Raw genomic sequence first — 17,752 nt, forward strand, 5'->3', positions numbered from 1 at the left:
ATTGCAGCCCACGAAGGAAAACACCCAAAATACGACCATTGTATACTTCGAGGTACTCCTTGACCGGCTGTAACTCCGGGTCTGCTCTTTGAAGCTGCGCCATCCCCTTCAGGCGCCAATTAAGTCTGCTGAAAAGAAAATTTCTCTTGTGCATAAATGACGATCAGTAGACTAAGCAGAATTGATGCGCAAAATATTATGCAAAAATATTCATATTTAAGCACATTTATTTCGCGTTCACATTTGTGGACATGGTGCCTGAAACCTGATGCATGAAAGTAAACTCAGCTACATTTTGGTTGCCTTTTCTAACTTACCGTTAGACATGAATAAATATTTAGCTTTGATAATATACGCTACAAAGAATTATTCTGTAGTTCATGACTTATAAAAGAGATAAAATCAGTCATTCTATCACGACAGGCAAAGGAACATTCGGTATTTCGATCACCGAACGTGGGTTTAAAACTGCAGCCTGCACGTCGGCACTGTTGTGTAATTAACGTATTCAGAAATTGGAACGAGAGGTTGATTCTATTATCAGTAATGCTTCAAGTCCGGCTGCATCGAAGGTATCTCGAGTGATCTGAGCACAGGTGCATAGGGAGAGAGATAGCATCTTTGGGCCTTTGTACACATGGTTTTTGTCGAAAAATGAAAAATAGTTTTGAAAGATCATTGTTTGCTCAATTTATTTCAGAAACATGAAACAAACTGTCCCCTCTCTCTACCAATGTGCCTTTTGTTTTGTAGCCTTGGAACTAAGTGGCCAGCTCTGAACTGACCATGGTGTGAGGGCACAAGTTCCCCTTTTTCATCACCTCGTGTGTAGTGCTGCCACTTTGTATTGTTCTCCGTCTCAGATTTCAAACAAAATGCAATGATTCTTGAGAAAAACCGCAACGAAATTTTCAAAACGATAGAGAAAAAATGTTCTGACCTTCACTGAAGATTGTTGCTTCCTTCGAATTCATGTGTTGTACAATCTAGCACAGGTGGTCTCGGACCAACTTTTGAATATTGACAGGCGTTCTAAGACACTCCTGGTCCTCCCTGACATTAAGCACTGGTCATAGAACGCTGTGTTTGTCGGAAGTGGCTCGGCTAAGTGGCGGTTCAGCGGGTCATCATTGCTCTGTCGGCCGCACTTCTTTGGAGGTGCTTCTCTGTCACATATAATAGGGAGTCTGCAATAAAATGTATCAACGAAAGAGGTTTGAAAAACAAGACGAGGTTGGCCATAAGGATGACGTGGATTAACCTGAGGTCACAGAGGATGAAGAAGAAGCATGCGGTGAGGAGGAAAGAGATGATTGGTGGAGAAGAGAAGAAGAAGAGGGCGGTGAAAAGGATTACGTGCACTGACGCCACGGCTATAAAAACGAGAGGGAGAGCGAGGCATGGGGGAAGAGCAGAGAAGCGGAGGCTCCGGTGGGTAAGGGACACTTCAGCTAGAAGAGAGCGACGCCGGCTACTGCCCCGGTGAGCTTGAGTTCTACGGCTTCGCACCGTGAACTTCCCGCCGATCCTGAGCACAAAATCCGACTGCTAACAGTAGCACGCTACTAGCAGACACTAGTAGCAGTGTTCCTGGGCCGTGTGTATTGATAGTGTTTGTGTTTTGTGTTAGTTTTGTTAGTGTTGTATGCTAGTGTTTGTGTCACATAGAATGTATTAAATGTGCGAGTGTGTGGGTACACCTGTCTACTAGTCCATTCTTTCGGTGCGAGTGTTCTCCGGGGAGATCCGTGACAGAAGTAAGCGGTGAACCTTTGCCAGGATCCATTCCCTTGTTTCTTTTTGCATTGTCGCAGTTCTTTCCGATCTCTCGACGGCAGAAAGTATGGAATTGGCAACAACGTTAGAACTGGCGCTAAAGCTATGGTTAAGCAAGGAACTGGCGATGCGTCTCTGTGACGAGGAAAAAGGAAAGGCAAAAAGGCAGAGAGGAAAAGGCGCAAGCACGCGCAGACGCTCGCGAAGCAGAAGAGCGGGAGGCGAAAAGAGCCCGCGAGGCAGAAGAGCGAGAAGAGAGAAGATCTTGCGAGGCAAAAGAAGGAGAAGATGAAAGAGCTCGTGAGGAAGAAGAGCGAGAGGCTAGAAGAGCACGCGAGGCAGAAAAACCGGAGAAAAGAAGGATAGAACGCGAGGAGTTTCTTTTGTAGAAATAGGGGCATGTCGCGTGAGGATATGAGATAACCAACAATGATCACTGTTCAATTGCGGTTTTAGAATCCCATGGGCCGGTCAGAGTTTTTCCAAGGCAGCTGATGGTTTCTTTTGATGACAAAGATGATTTGACGCATATCTGCAATGTTTCGAGCACATAGGTTTGTGGCAAGGCTGGGAGCGTAGTGAATGGGCCACGCCATTAAGCATGTATTTAATCGGAGAGGCGCTGAATGTGTTTGAAAGGATGCGTGCTGCTGAATCCATGGAATACGAGAAAGTCAAGAAAGCACTCCTCCAAAGATTCATGCTTACAGCAGAGGGTTTTCGCGAGAGAGGTCGTTCCGCGACAATTGAGGATTCGGAAACCGCTAAGCAGTTTTCCTGCAGGCTGACCAACTATTTCGATTACGTGGCTTGATATCTCAACACAGAAGAGATTTGAAGGAGTACGTGACAATTTGGTGGAAGAGCAATTTTTAGCATGTTGCAGCTCACAGCTAGCGTTATTCTTTAAAGAACGCTGTGTTCACTGGAAGAGTTTGCCGACACTGCAGACCAATTACTCGACGCTCAAGGGCTGCAAAATATGAGTAAGGCAAAGGAAGAAACACAAAACGTCCTAGCGATAGATCCGACCAAACCAAGAGCTTATGGCGGTGCATCTAAGGCACCAGTGAGGTGTGTTCTTTCTGGCAAGGGTAAACACCGTGCAGTTGACTGTCGGACTAGAAGCGTTCCCCAACAGACACAGGTTGTGTGTCAAGGCTGTAAGGCGAGAGGACACACTGTTGATGAGTGCCGATATAGAGTGCAGGACGGAACTTCACGCGTTGTCGACCCTCGGGCAGAACTTGTCACACCACCTGAAGGTCCACAGCCGAAAGAGGAGCAAACGCCGCTGAAAAATGATGTGGTGGGTGGAGCACCCAAGTCGAAAGCTGCAATGCCGGTAGTCGTTGGGCAAATAGGGGACTGTCCTATATTGGTGCTTAGAGACAACGAAGCCAACACAGTTTTGGTTCGCATAAGCCTGGTGAACGACTACGAGCTTACAGGGGAAGTGTCGGTCGTCACTCTTGTAGACAGCACAGTAAGGTACCTTCCTTAAGTCAGGATTCTAGTGCCCATGCCATAATATACTGAACAGGTAGAGGCAAAATTCGTGGAACAACCTATCTACGGTCTCATCTTGGGAAACATTACGGGTGCAGGAATTGTCGAGGACCCCAATCCCGAGTTGAGGATGGTCGACGTTGAAGAAAACTAAACGCAAGAAACGCCCACGACAGCTCAGGTAGGTGATGGAGCAGTCAATTTCTCGTCGGCAGTGGAGACAAGAGCTTTAAACGACAGCCCGAGCAACGCAGCGTCTGCTCTCTAATCCGGTTACAATGCGTCAGACCGTAACATCAGGCGAAATTGTTATTATGAAAAGAGAAGACTTGAGCTTGAAAGCCTGCTTCGATGGAATCAGGGAAAAACGAAAATAAAGAGCAGTCGTACGTCATTCGGATATCAATGGATAAACGGTCTTCTGCACAGGGAATGCGTATTTATCTCGGTAAGGCGGGTCCAACAGCTGGTGTTAACCAATGATATGAGAGACAGTGTTACGCTTAGGACATGACGCCAGTATGGCCGGACACCAGTGTATTCAAAAAACGATGCCTAAAATCACCATGGAATTCTTCAGGCCAGGTGGCCGGAGTGATATTAAACGCTTTATTCGCTCATGTGACGTGTGCCAGCGCAAAGTTCCAAAAGGAAGAGTTTCTCCCGTACCTCTGGGCAAGATGCCAGCCATCGACCTAGCGTTTCAAAGAGTGGCTATTCACGTTGCGGGGCCAATCTCTCCAGTATCCGCCAGAATCAATAGATATGTGCTTACTCTGGTTGACGTGGCCACTCGTTATCCTGACGCATTCCATATAAGACCAAGACTATTGGCAGTATACAAGTGGCGGATGCTCTCGCGTTATTGGTACCCTCGGTAAATTTTCAGTGACCGGGGATCGAACTTCGCGTCGAAACTAATGAAGGAGGTTAACCGCCTTTTGTCAGTAAGATTGTCAAGTCAAGTCAAATCAAGTTTATTTTTCTTTTCGTCGAAAAGAAAGGGGCCAGGACTAAAAGCTGTGAAAGACAGCTTGAGAAGGCCCTGGCCCCCTACAATAATTGGCAGACCAACAGCTAGGAGAAAGAACAGTTTGCATCATTTTATACATCGAACAGTTTCATATTATTACTTTTGTCCGTATGAAAATAAGACACAAAGTAAAGCACAAAATTAGAAAATTAGACACATCCTAAAAACACAGTCTTAAAATTTGAATACGTCAAGATAACATTCTAAATACAAAGCACGACAGTTGTTCACGGCAGAAAAGACAAATTCGGCGATTAGACTCATCTACTGGATCGAATCCAATGCATGCAACTTATTCAGTAGTTTTGGTACAGTGTAGCATAATGATTGAGTGTATGAATACGTGCGAGGCACTGAAACAAGGTATTTTTCTTTGTGTCGGGTTTCTCGGTCTATACTACAACCCTATACTATCCCATGTGCAATGGGCTTGTAGAGCGGTTCAAAGGCACTTTCAAAAATATGATCAAGAAAATGTGCCAGGAGAGACCTACTGCTTGGGATGGATATCTCCAAGGTCTTTTGTTCGCTTATCCCGAAGTGCTGCCAATGGGTCTTGGTTTCTCGCCCTTCGAAATGCTGTATTGGAGAACAGTAAGGGGTCCACTTCAATAATCAAGGAGCTGTGAGCTAATAAAGAGATTGAATCAAATCTCAAGACAACATACACATACGTTCTTGAGTTGCGGGACAAGTTGGAGGAAACGTGCAGTCTAGCACATCAAGGCCTGGAAACGGCGCGCGAACGCTACAAGAGATACTATGACAAGAAAGCCACTCACAGAATTCTGAATCAAGGCGACAGGGTTCTCATTCTGTTACATACGGATCATAATAAGTTAGTGGAACAACGGAAGGGCCCGTACCTTGTGACGCGAAAGAAAAATGTCTTTGATTATGAATTGTTTATAAATAATACGAAGGTTTTCCGTGTAAATATAATTAAAAATACGAAGGAGTCCAATACGGTGCGCCTCCAAGGTAGCATGCGCGGTAGTGGCCGATGTGCCCACATGCAGTGGGAAGAAAAGTGTAGGTTGGGATGAGGTACTAATAAAGCCCAATTTGAATGAAGACTGATGGTAGCAGCTCTGATGAAAATAAAGGGGGAGGTGTTTTTCGATGTGCGGGGCAAAACGGAGGTCATATGTTGCAAATTAGACATTTCTACTTATACAGCCAAATAAACGGCTGTCGCTATCTCTGGAATGTTTCTTCTTGGTGTTGCTGTTGATTTGTTATTGTGTCTGTTGTTCTTATGTGATTATACAAAGGAGTGTGTTGTGGACATAAACAGTTTTATTACGGACAACGGCAGTCGTGTGTTAATGTTCCGGCAATGCTGTTGTGTGTGCTGTTTTAGTGGTGTGCTTTCGGTGTGTGCTGGATCCAGCACCCAAGACATGTGCGGTATGTTGTGTGCTGGGTCCAGATTCCCCACAGAAGATAGTCAGCTGGTTGGAAGGCTTGAAGATGAGGATGATGTGAGCAGTTTTTTATGAAAATCTCTTGAGAGAGGGGTCCTTTTCACATATAATAGGGAGTCTGAAATAAAAGTATAAAAGATTTTTGAAGAAGACGACGAGGTTGCCGATAAGGATTACTTGTATTAAACGAAGAATAAAGAAGATGAAGTAGCAGCATTCGGTGAGCTAGGAAGAGATAATCAGTGGAGAAGAGAAGTGGACGACGTCAAGGATTACGTGGAGTGACGTCAAGGCTATAAAAGCGCGAGGGAGAGAGAGGCAAAGGGAGAAGAGCGAGAAGCGGAGGCCCCGGCGGGTCAGGGACGCTTCGGCTGGAAGAGAGCGATGCTGGCTACTGCCCCGGTGAGCTTGAGTTCTACGGCTTCGCACTGTGGACTTGCCGCCGTTCCTGAGCCCGTTCCGGGGAGTCAACGGAGGACGCTACCACCTGCTACTGCCAGGGGTGTCTCTAGCGCTGTTGCCAGCCATCCAGGTGATGCCCCCAAAGCCAACACACCTGTCGCCTAGTCTATTCTTTCGGTCCGAGTATTTTCCGGGGAGATCCGTGACAACCGCCAGCGGCTATATGCACGAGAAACGCTTCAGCACGGGAGTCGTCCAAGGGTCTCTCTGTAGAAGCAGTTTTCTACCTCCGTAAGCAGTAAGCCTATTTCGCACCATACGTGCACAAAAAAGCAGCGCGTTCTGGGCAGAAAACGCCACTTTGATATTTTCGGCGTTACGGCGTCAAGTCCACATCTGTGAACGCGCCACTCTGAACGTCCACCGCAGCACTATTTTCTTCGTCTTTAACGTTGAAATTTAATTTGTCGTTTCTACATTATTGTATCGACGGAAGGGCCAGTACCTTGTGACGCGATAGAAAAATGTCTTTGATTATGAATTGTTTATAAATAATACGAAGGTTTTCCCAGTAAATATGTTTAAAAAAACGGAGTCCCATACGGTACGCCTCCAAGGTAGCATGCGCGGTAGTGGCCGAGGTGCCCACATGCAGTGGGAAGAAAAGTGTAGGTTGGGATGAGGTACTAATAAAGCCCAATTTGAATGAAGACACATTCCGAGCCCTAAATTGTATCATTCGCATTGATTTGTAAAGATAGAACGGAAAAAAGCGTTTTACTCGTCCCTCGAAAATTCGACATGATGCACATATTTTCTTTTTTACCAACGCATTTCGCTGCAGCTCAAAGAGATGGCGCCACAAACTTCACAGGGTGAATCAGAATTGTGAGATTGCGGTATTCAAATTTGGAAGTTTGCCTTGCGTGCGAATATATGAGGATGCTTAGGTAGCGTCCACATATGTGGCCACAGCGCCTGAAGGGGATATATGCTACGGTAGCGGCACCAATGAAAGGGTAATAATTGGTAATTTGCCTGGGAAGCCATGTCCATGGGCACGCGTGAAAAACAATCCACATCTTGGTGCTTCCGTCCCGAGTTGCACACCAGAGGCCTGTCGTACTCCTGTAAACGGAGGCTCTATTTCTCCAACCGCCCAGTCCAGTCTTTAAGGCTGGCCAGCCAGCATAACGGGTCGTGGTCTTTGACAACGCGAAATGGCCTTTTTTAGAGCTATGGTCCAAATTTCCTGATGTCCCATAGCAGCACAAGACATTCTTTATCAGTCGTTGAATAGTTACATTCCGATCGCGAAAGTTCTCGGCTCGTGTAAGCGATCACTCGATCGGCGCCGTATTGCCACTGTATCAGGACCGATTCAAGGGTGAAGTTGCCGGCGTCAGTGTATGTCGCTGTTGCTGCGGCTTCATGGGAATGAGCGAGCATTGCTGGACTTTTCAGGCAGAGGCAGAGCTCTTGGAAAGCCACTTTCTTGGCCACCTCCCAACAACAAGTGTGTGTCCTCTCTAGTCAGCGCCAGCGCTCTTAAGGTTAAGCTATTCTGTAGAAATCTTCGAGAAAGCACCAGAAGTAAGAGCAGAGGTTCAAAATCCCTCACAGGACCTTCTTGTTGGTTTGTCTTGGGATACCGGTGACGGCAGCGGTCTTGCATGGATCCGGAAGAACGCTGTGGGCGTTCACAACATGTCCAAGGAAGCGAAATTCGTGAAAGCTGAAATAGCATATTTCTTAAGCTTGATCGTAAGTTGCCCGCACTTGAGCTCTCGGACATAGTGCGCAGCCGCTCTAAGTGTGGATCGAAGGCAGGGGAGGTTGGCGAAGGGGCAAAATTGCGAGATGTGACCGGGTTGATCGCAGCGGTAAAACAAGAGCCAGACCAGCAGCGGGCTTCCCCTGCAAGTGGTAATCGTACGAAGTAGGGGGCCGAATTTTCTCGTCATATGTGATGGCAGCATGCTGGTAATAGCGGAACAGATGTTTCATAAGCAATAGCGGTATTTTTCTCGCCTCCGAGGCACCCCACGCTCCTCACAGTCCGCCGCGTTAACGGCGGCTGGCAGAGGATGGCAAGCGGGATTCGCGGCAGGGAGTACTAGAGCGCTCCAAGTGAGCTCCAGCTATCTGAACAATTCTTCACGAATGATCTGGCCGATCGGGGATGCGAAGTCCCATGACAATGCTGTGCCAACAGCTGCAACCGTCATCGGGCCAAACGTCCAAATCTTACGGTATTGCGATGGATTTGAAATGTTTTTTAAATGTATACCTTTAATTTAAAATGTATTTTTATTCGTTTGCTTGTACATCTGCATTATAAACATTTAGTAATGTGTAAATTTTTTAACATTAATCACTGCTTTTTATTATAGCTGCAAGTTTTGTTATGAGTATAATTCGCAGCACTAATTAGCTACCCGTGTATCCAAGCTGTTGCTGTTGCACTTTTGCAATGATTGATTTCACGTTCGCATTAGCAGGTCTCGGTGCAGCCATGAGCTATGGAACCTCCTTCAGTATTTTTATTTTCCGAACAAATTTACATGTACTAATAAACATTTGATTTAATTGTGTTGTTTCTTTAAATCAATTGCAGGGGACTGGCTACGTGGAAAAAGCCTTCACATTTAACCTAAGCCAAGCCGTAAATATTTCCGATACAGTGGCTGCCATCGTTATATATTTTTTTGAAAATATGTCGAAGTGAGTTTCTCTTTACCCTAAATTTCTAATGTACATATCTTTGTTATAAGTTTATACATAATGCAGACGGGCAAGAGACTTGCAAAAAAAAGTGTAAAAGAATGCGCAAGCGATGCGGAACAGTCTGCTGCATGTGATACAACATCAAACCATAGAAAAACTAAACTAAGAAGAAGGCTTCTATAAACTGCAGATCTAAAAAACTCTTTCGAAATCAAAGGCAGAGCATTAGTGGGAAAAAGTAGGGAAGTCCTAAGTTTTATAGTGCGAGAGAAATAGACTGCATCTGAAGAAGGTAGAAGCGTTCCTGATTTTTAAAAATATAGCGCCAGTATAGAACGCACAGACAACACTGCTGGTCAGCGCCTTATAACGGCGATAAGTGGATATATACGGGGTATGGACGGCGATAAAGCTTAGAATTTTTTATACCGCCTAGACACTGAAAGTCTCACTAAAGAGCTGGTTGGTGCCCCTTTTATCGCATCCCCAATTCGCATGGGGCTGCTCAAATCACAGCGTTCGCATTCCAGGCATATGTTGTCCAGGCGCCGCTGTATTTTCTTCCTTTTATTTTTCTTATCTTAACTGTGGTGCGCCAGCGTGGCCTCCGGTAATAGAAACGTAAGGGCAAAGCATGTCTCAGCGTCATATTTTAGTCATGCACATTAGCTGTACTTCCCGTCGGTTTTTTTTTACGAACAAATATTGTGGCAGGGCTTGTGTCCTCGTGATCGGGGAGGACGTTGTTCGGCCTACTGCCGCCTCAGCTCCGTTTCTTTGCCTAAGTTTGCCTAATTTACCTAGTTTTATTTGAATATTTGAGGACGGCATCATACAAAGCCAATCCTAGGAGGCTGGCTTGGAAGAGGCAGCCATGGCTTCCCAGGCTGTGGAGCGACCAGAACATGGAGACCACCACCGGTCCATTGAGACCTCATCGTTCAGTGGGGATGAGACTACGATTGTGGACGGTGACGAGTCAGTGGCCGATATGGCTGACGTGGACAACGAGGGCTTCAAGTTGGTGAGTCATCGCAAAAATCGAACGGCCGGGATCCCGTTAGTGGCTGAGCCTACAGAGAATGGGGTTGATTTAAGAGAGACGAATCCCATCTCATTTTCGCGGCCATTCAATCACTGCTGGGATCCGCTTCGATTCGTAGTCGGTTCATCATGCATGGGGCTCTTCAGCTGGATGTCTCGACGGAACAGCAGGCTGACAAGCCCCTGCAGAGCTCTCAGATTTTTTGTATCAATGTTAACGTCCGGTTGCCCGATTCCTACATAAAGAACACTTGTGTTTTAATACCGATGCACCAAACTGGTATTCAGAACACGACCTCCTTGATTATTTGAAACCACAAGGTGTTCTGCACATGAAACGACTTTTGCGTTGCGGGGAATCTCCAGGAAAAGAATGGGCTGCGAAACCTACCAATCTTGTCGTGCTGACATTCGCTCCCAAATCAGAGCGGCTCGAAAAAAAATTGATATAGGGATTCACAAAACACTCAGTTGCCGATTTCACTGAAGCCCCTTCATGATGCTTTAGGTGCAATCGTTTTGTGCACGTGGCCAAAGTTTGCACAAAGGATCGACGCTGTAAGCGGTGCGGAGGCTACAACGACTTTAAAAACCTGCAAGGCCGTTTTTGCTTGCGCCAATTGCGGTGGTGATCATCCAGCGAGTTTCGGAGGCAGCGACTTTCGTGTGTGCGCCCTGCAAAGTCGAATATCCTTTAATGCTGGTCCCAAAACCCAACCGACTGAGACGCCTGCCACAGGATTAGACTAGTTCCCAGTGTTGGAGTCTGATGTTGTCCCTAACAGACATGAGTCCAGCAAGACGAGAAGGTCTATTGCGTGCGAGTCGGTTGTTCGACCTCCAGCAAAAAGTGTCTATGTTCCTTAGCGACCGGATCCCAGCCAGACTCGAATGCAAGGATGACTCTCATATGCACAAGTGACAAGAAAACCATTTACTGCTGCGAAGAGTGCATCCCCGTGGGCATCTTTTGTCGACATACTAAGTGCGTGCGTTGCGCAAAATAAGGAGCTCAAAATCAAGGTATGTCTGACCTTGTTCATGCTTTGTTTCGGGCTCGGCGTTCACATGTTCCAGCGATGGCGCCTGGTAACCTGAATAACTTCCTACAGCTGGTGCTTTCTTTTGAGTCCCTAATTACCACGTTAGCAGCGAACTTCCTTGCGATCTAATACGAATTAGGCTAAACCTCGTGGATCAAATATGCACCGACAGTGCCGTTTATATAGCAATGGAACTCTGCTGGGATTTTATGTCGGCTAGCTGAACAAAAACTACTCTTGAAAGAGACTTGTGTTCCAGTATTGGCTCTTTCAGAAGCTGGCCTGCCAAGCGGGAGATGTTTGACTTGATACGTCGCCCATAAAACTCCAGCATAGTCATTTCCTGCAGGAAGTGACGCGCTTGACATAAGAACGGAAATACCACATGTTTCTCTAAGCGTTGCTGATCTTTGCATGGATGACATTGTGGTAGCGGCTGTTTGTATACAGCTCGGCTTTCGAACTCTTTTTATTGCATCCGTGTACGTGTCCCCGCTGAAAAAGGCAGCATTGGATTTGTTTCTACAGCAGCTCAGCGACCGCTGCTCATCTCTTCGATCAATAAGCGGTCATTTCAGCGCCCATGATGCCGTTTGGGGTGACAGGAACACGGATTCCCGCGGACGCAAACTCTTAGACGTTATTGGCAGTATGGACCTGTGTGTTGCCAATGACGGAAGCCCCACTTTCTTCCGGCCTCCAGCCTCAGCGACAGCTATACACGTGACACTGCATTCACCTGACGTCCGCATGAGGTGGTCAACAGCTCCTGACCGCATGGGAAGTGATCACTATCCGATTTTTGTGTTTGCTGACGACTTTCATATGCATGTCCTAAAAGTAGCAATGTGGTCAACTGGGACAAATGCAGAGAGCACCAAGAACGTGTTTCTTGTGACATTCTTGACAAAATGATTTCTAGTAAGCTGGCAGCAACTACGGCGGTCAAGTTACCTGATCATTTCCCGCGCCCAGATTTAAAACCCAGGAACCATTGAGCAGCGAGAAGAAGGGCGGAGCGCCAACACGTGCGGAAGGAGGACAACAGGCACTTGAGGACGACCTTCAATAGGCTGAATTCTGTAATTCGGCGGCACACGAACAAGCTCTACAGGTTAAAATGGGCCTCATTCTGTGCTAGTTTGACAGTTATTGACAGTTTGACAGTTATTGGCAGCCTTGCTGGAGAATCTCGGCCGTCGAAGCCTTTTGAAGCTCTTGCAATACTCAAGGAAAAACCCATTGCGTGCTTGGCAGAGGAAGTTGCAGACGCACTCGTACGTGCTAAGTATGTAATAGATATATATACACCACCTGCTTCCTCCAAGTCTATCATGGACGTCCCGTTCACGCTTCGTGAGCTTCAGACTGCGCTCAGTGGCCTGCGGCGCCGGTGTGCACCAGGTCCGGACGGCATCACTAATCAAATGCTGAATAATCTGCCCTTGGATTTTAGGAAGGAGCTCCTCAACTCATTAATCGAGTTTGGGAAACTGGCGATGTTCCCCCGTCATGGAAGGTGGCCCATGTAGTTCCAGTACTGAAGCCTGGCAAAGACATAACAGACCTTGCTTCGTGTCGCCCTGTGTCATTGACCTCCTCTGTAGCTAAGTTGATGGAAAAGCTGGTAAATGACCGCTTATCGTGGTGACTTGAGGGAAGCAAGGCACTGCCAACACGTATGACAGGATTCCGTCGAGGTCTTAGTGCCCAAGATAGCGTTTTAGACTTGGTGTGTCACATTGAACACCAGAGAGCTTTCGGCCTTTCGGCCTTTCCACCTTAGCCATTTTTCTTGACGTTGCGAAAACTTACAACAACGGGCGATATGTTAATATTTATTTACAAGATTATAAATGATCCAGCGGTTCGTGTGCGGTTAGGGAGTACCATAAGCACCGAAAGGGTTCTATCACGAGGTGTGCCTCAAGGAAGTGTTCTTTCCCCCACGCTCTTTAACGTCGTAATGGCTGGCCTTCCCGATTCGTTGCAAAAAAATTGCAGGCAAGTGCGTATGTCAATATGTGCTGACGACATCTGTATTTGGATTACAGGCTACCAACACAAGCGATTAGCCCTGATAGCTCGACAGGCTCTACTTTCAGCACAAGCTTATCTTCAAGGTGTGGGATTGTCTTTGTCAGGGCAAAAATCCGATTTTGTTCTGTTTCCAGGTGTAGGAAGACGTCCAGCGCGGTTGAAGATAGACCTCGGTCACTCTTGCATCTGTCAATTCAACCACACGCGTTTCCTGGGCGTCGTTTTGACTCCCGTCTGCAGTGGAAAAAAGCTGTAGACAGGATTGTTTCATCTATATCTTTGGGTCTCAATGTGATCCGTAGAATTGCACGTGAGCAATGGGGAAACCCTCCTTCCTCATTAGTCAAACATCCTGAAGCATTGGTGGTCTGTCGCATAATGTATCAATTACCTTTAATCTCCCCATCGGCATCGCAGCTTGAACGTCTCGAAGTTGTTCACAGAAAAGCTCTAAGAAGAGCCATTGGAGTTCCTCAGGTGTCTGCGAATAAGGCAGTACTTCATGAGTCTCTACCAAAGCCTCTTAGCCTTGTCAGTTCTAGGAGACGACTAATCCATTTTGGCCGCCTAGGAGAGAGGGAAGCTGGGCGATCACTTTTCCAGCGGCTCTGCAAGAGATATGAGTCGAAGGCTTACTTGACACTCAATACTCTTAGTTCTTTAGGCCTTAATGTCCGAAGGCAAACGAAACGGTTGAAACCCCCTGCTCTTTTCCGACCCTGGATTGTGATGGCACAATTCCCCATGAGGGCTTTCCTTTGGCAGAAACGCGTTCACTCATACTTGACCATTTGGAAACAGAGTATGCCCGCCATCTTCAGATTTCCACGGATGATTCTGTGGACAACGTCAAACAAGCTAGCGCAGCGGCTTTTTACATTCCTTCTTTGGACTGTAAGTGGACCGTACGCTTACTACTGTCGTATCCTCCACAACAGATGAAAGTGTTGCTATAGAGGCGGTTTTACAGAAGCTAGGATCTTGTCCGGCTGAACCTGTTGTCATCCTAACTGATTCAAAATCTGGCCTTCAGTGGTAGAGCGCGGATTCCCTACTGACGCCTTGTCTTTACGCTCTCTGCACTTGGTGCAGAATCTGCACAGCAGAGGCTTTACTCTATATTTCTAATGGGTGCCCTCTCACCTAGGAGATAACTGTAATGAGGTGAAAGACAATCTCGCCCATAAAGTTCTCTCACGAAGTCAATCAATAAAAGTACCTCAAGATAGAAAAACTATCTACAGGAAAACGGTTCTCGATCACTTGAGCACCCTGTGGAGTGCGTCCCACAAGCCATGTGTGACCAAGGGACTGAGAAGATCCCAGGCGACTGACTCTACTACATCGAATTCGCACGTCCTCTGCTCGCACTCTTACCTGGATGCATTAGACGGGCATAAGCGTTGTCTCCGCGCTGTTATTTATTTGTTTTGTGCGGGGATTTCGAACATTATATTATGTACTTTCCAGAGTGCAACGCGGAAAGGCATGTGATGTTCGCTTCCTTTAAGAAGGCAGGAACTCGTCACAGTACAGTTCAGGATATTGTCTACCTTAGCGGAAACCAGGCATGCAGAAGGGAGGCTGCACGCCTTCTTTTAACATTTCTGCAGGACACGGATCTTGTTTCTAAAAGGTGACAGCAGGAACGGACTATGGCCTACTGTGATTGAATGGGTGCGTAGATGGTGTCTTCTCGAGTGGACTACGTTATACTGTGAGTGAATATGTGTATGAATTGTAGCACTGCAATGGTCTATGTTCTAATGTGACTGAATATGTGCATAGATGGTGACTTCTGGAGTGGACTGTAATGTGAACTGTGTGGAGTGATTGTGTGCATATATGGTTACTGCGGGAGAGGAATGTGTGCTATTGTAAGAGACAGTGCGTATAGCGGGGTAGATGCGACAGGCTTTGCGATATTATTAACATAGAAGGTACGCTACGATGGAGCATTTGCCGGCAGATTAAGCAAGGCTAACCCCACCTGTAGCACTAGACACCTCAAATCAACCCCTCGTGATCGGATCAGCGTAACAGATGACGCTCTCCCTTCGTGCGCATGTACGAACTCTCGCTGTGTTGCACGCTTATCGCCGTTCATGAGGCGCTGACCAGCAGTTTGGTCGACCTTCGCACTATATTTAAAAATGAGGAAAGCTGTGCGAAGAATAAAAAGTGATCTATTTAACTGATGATAGCATCGTAATGATTTTGGTTCATAAAAACTTTATTATCCCAGTGACACAAATTGCTCAGTTATTTGACGTGTGCAATCGCCTTCTGTATTGAATACGACGGCGAGAGAAAAGTGGATTAAACCTAAGGCCTGACAGGTATGAAGATTGCGAAACATTTCCCTCATAATGGTGAAATAAATCACAAAGACCTTTCTTTAAAGCTATTTCCAATTTCAATGCAGCAACAAGCTTGCGGATATTCAAACTCCGCCGCCATGTTTTAGGATTGGGTGGGTCGACGTTTTGTATCTCTGAACTCAGTGAAACAACAAGTTGTGCTCGGCGCAAGAGAGCAACTAGTTGAAGAGTTTTGTTCGAAGTGAGACCTTTGTATTCATACCACGCGAAATGACTAATGTAGGTTGATCTCCTGTTATTGGCCCGCGTCCTCAAAGCATTTGATCGGTAAAGTGAAAGATGTTTTGGAGCCCGCACATTAGACTCCTAAGCATTCGGTGCAGACTAGTCCTTGTTGGCGTAAGCATGCCCGCTGCACACTGCTTCAGAACGGCGGCGACCTCGTTCAACACGGATTAAGCTGCATGTAGACGTCACAGGCCAAGTTCAAGGTCCGGGAACCATGTTGTTGCAGGCGCTTGCTCGAAATAGGTTGAGGAAAAAAATTTTGCCAAAGGCTACATCGACCGTAGTCATCAACGTACTACGAATAATTTTGCGCCTTTAGGAATTCCACGGAGAATTGCATCAGATAACAGAGCACGTTCGTCTCAAAACCTATTCATGATATCTACATATTTAAGTCAGTGGAGGTGGTCACTTGGAAGAACGATAGCATCATCCCAATACATATGAAAGGAGACGTCAAGGACATCAAAAATAATAGCCCGATCAGCTTACTGTCAGTTGCCTGAGAAGTATTTACGAGGATAATCACTAATGAAGAAAGCACAACCTTAGACTTCAAATCAACAAAGTGAAAAGGCAGGATTTCACAAAGGTTACTTGATAATGAGCCATGCGGAGATTATAGGCGAAAGCTACATAAAAACTTCATTGATTACGAGAAAACACTTGACTCAGTCAAAGCCTCAGGGGGTACAGCCACGAAGCTGTTTGGTTTGGAAATGGCTCGCTTCTCTGTGGTTTGCCGCACGAGCCTAGCCTCTACGCCACGTGACGCAAGCCAGCCTGACGTCACGCGGAGAAGCGGCCAATCGCACAAAAAAACAGCAGCGCGATGAGCCAGTTTTAAAGCAAAGCGTGTTGTGAACATACCCGCAGCAGTCATGCAGCCATTGCGGAGTAAGGATGTCAGGGTAGATTTTATCAAGTTAGTGGAATATATCTATAACGATTGTAGAGCTACCGCTGTGTTCCATAAAGTCAGTAATAAAATTTCAGTAGTGAAGGATGGCAGACAGGGAGACACGACCTTGCCAATGCTATTCACCGCCTGTTTATAAGGGGTATTCAGAGGCCTGGAGTGGGAACAGCTGGAGATAAGAGTTGATAGAGAATACCTTAGTAATCTGCGATTCGCAAGCAACATTGCTTTTCTAAAGCACTCAGGACACAAACTGCGAAGCATTACCAATTATCTAGACAGCCAGAGCAGAAAGATGGCTCTAAAAACAAATATGCTGAAAACCAAAGCAATAAATCAGAGTTTAGAATAAATACCGCGGTAATAGAATTGGTATTGGAGTACGACTACTTAGAGAAGGTAAAGACCGAAGATTCGATTTCGAGAGCGAAATAACTAGAAGAATAAGAATTGAGTGGAGTTTAATTGGCTGGTATTCTCATATCATGAATGAAAGATTACCAATATCCTCCAAAAAAATTATATAACACGTGTTCTTACCGGTATTTTTGACGTCTCAAGGTTTCCTTTGAAATTGTGGAAAACGCAGCTGGGTATGGAGAGGAAATTTGTTTGGCGTAAAGCTAAGACCGCTCGTTAGCAACATGCAATTAGCATGATACAATGTCCAATCAATCGATTACTGTTACAGTTAGGGTGCCTCGAATTTGCGCGCTGCCGTGCTGGCCATAGACACCGCCTTTTTGGTCGCCATTCTTGTTTAAAACGCAGAAACGATGGGCGCCAAAGCGTTGGTCAGTAGCCTTGTTCAGCATGCGCTAGGAGGCTCATATGTATAAAGTGTTTGCATATGTATTCGCAGTTCTGGGCGCTTATTGCTCACGGATGCAATAGAGGACGAATCTAGCGTATGCTTGCATTCACAGCTCTCAGAGACGAAGACTTGTTCAGCACGTACTATTTGGCCGTTTCTGATGATTTAAGCGGTTATCTGGACTAGAGTGGCTACATTCTAAAGCGATACCTATCGGTAATGTCACGCAAGAACAAGTTTATGAGGTACATAACATGCAGTAGGCTTCAATTGCGTCTCTTGATAAAGAAAATCTAGTTTACGTTTCAGTCAGCCGCTTATATTAAATATGCGTTTTGATCACAGTGGTCTTTCGTAAACCGTAAAATAGACACAACAGGAAAACATGAGCTACAATGAGTTGGCCAAA

The 17,752-nt window shown here is 46.1% G+C and overlaps 1 protein-coding gene across 1 annotated transcript in view; it reads left to right on the forward strand.

The window, feature by feature from the left end:
- Positions 1 to 17,752, forward strand: part of LOC144107466 (uncharacterized) — a 198,079-nt gene that overhangs the window by 9,807 nt on the left and 170,520 nt on the right. Inside the window, exon 2 of the mRNA XM_077640479.1 lies at positions 8,765 to 8,871. Within this exon, the coding sequence (XP_077496605.1) occupies positions 8,765 to 8,871 (107 nt within the window). The remainder of the gene's footprint in view (positions 1 to 8,764; positions 8,872 to 17,752) is intronic.

Source organism: Amblyomma americanum, chromosome 10 (assembly GCF_052857255.1).
Source record: "Amblyomma americanum isolate KBUSLIRL-KWMA chromosome 10, ASM5285725v1, whole genome shotgun sequence".
Classification (NCBI taxonomy): Eukaryota; Metazoa; Arthropoda; class Arachnida; order Ixodida; family Ixodidae; genus Amblyomma; species Amblyomma americanum.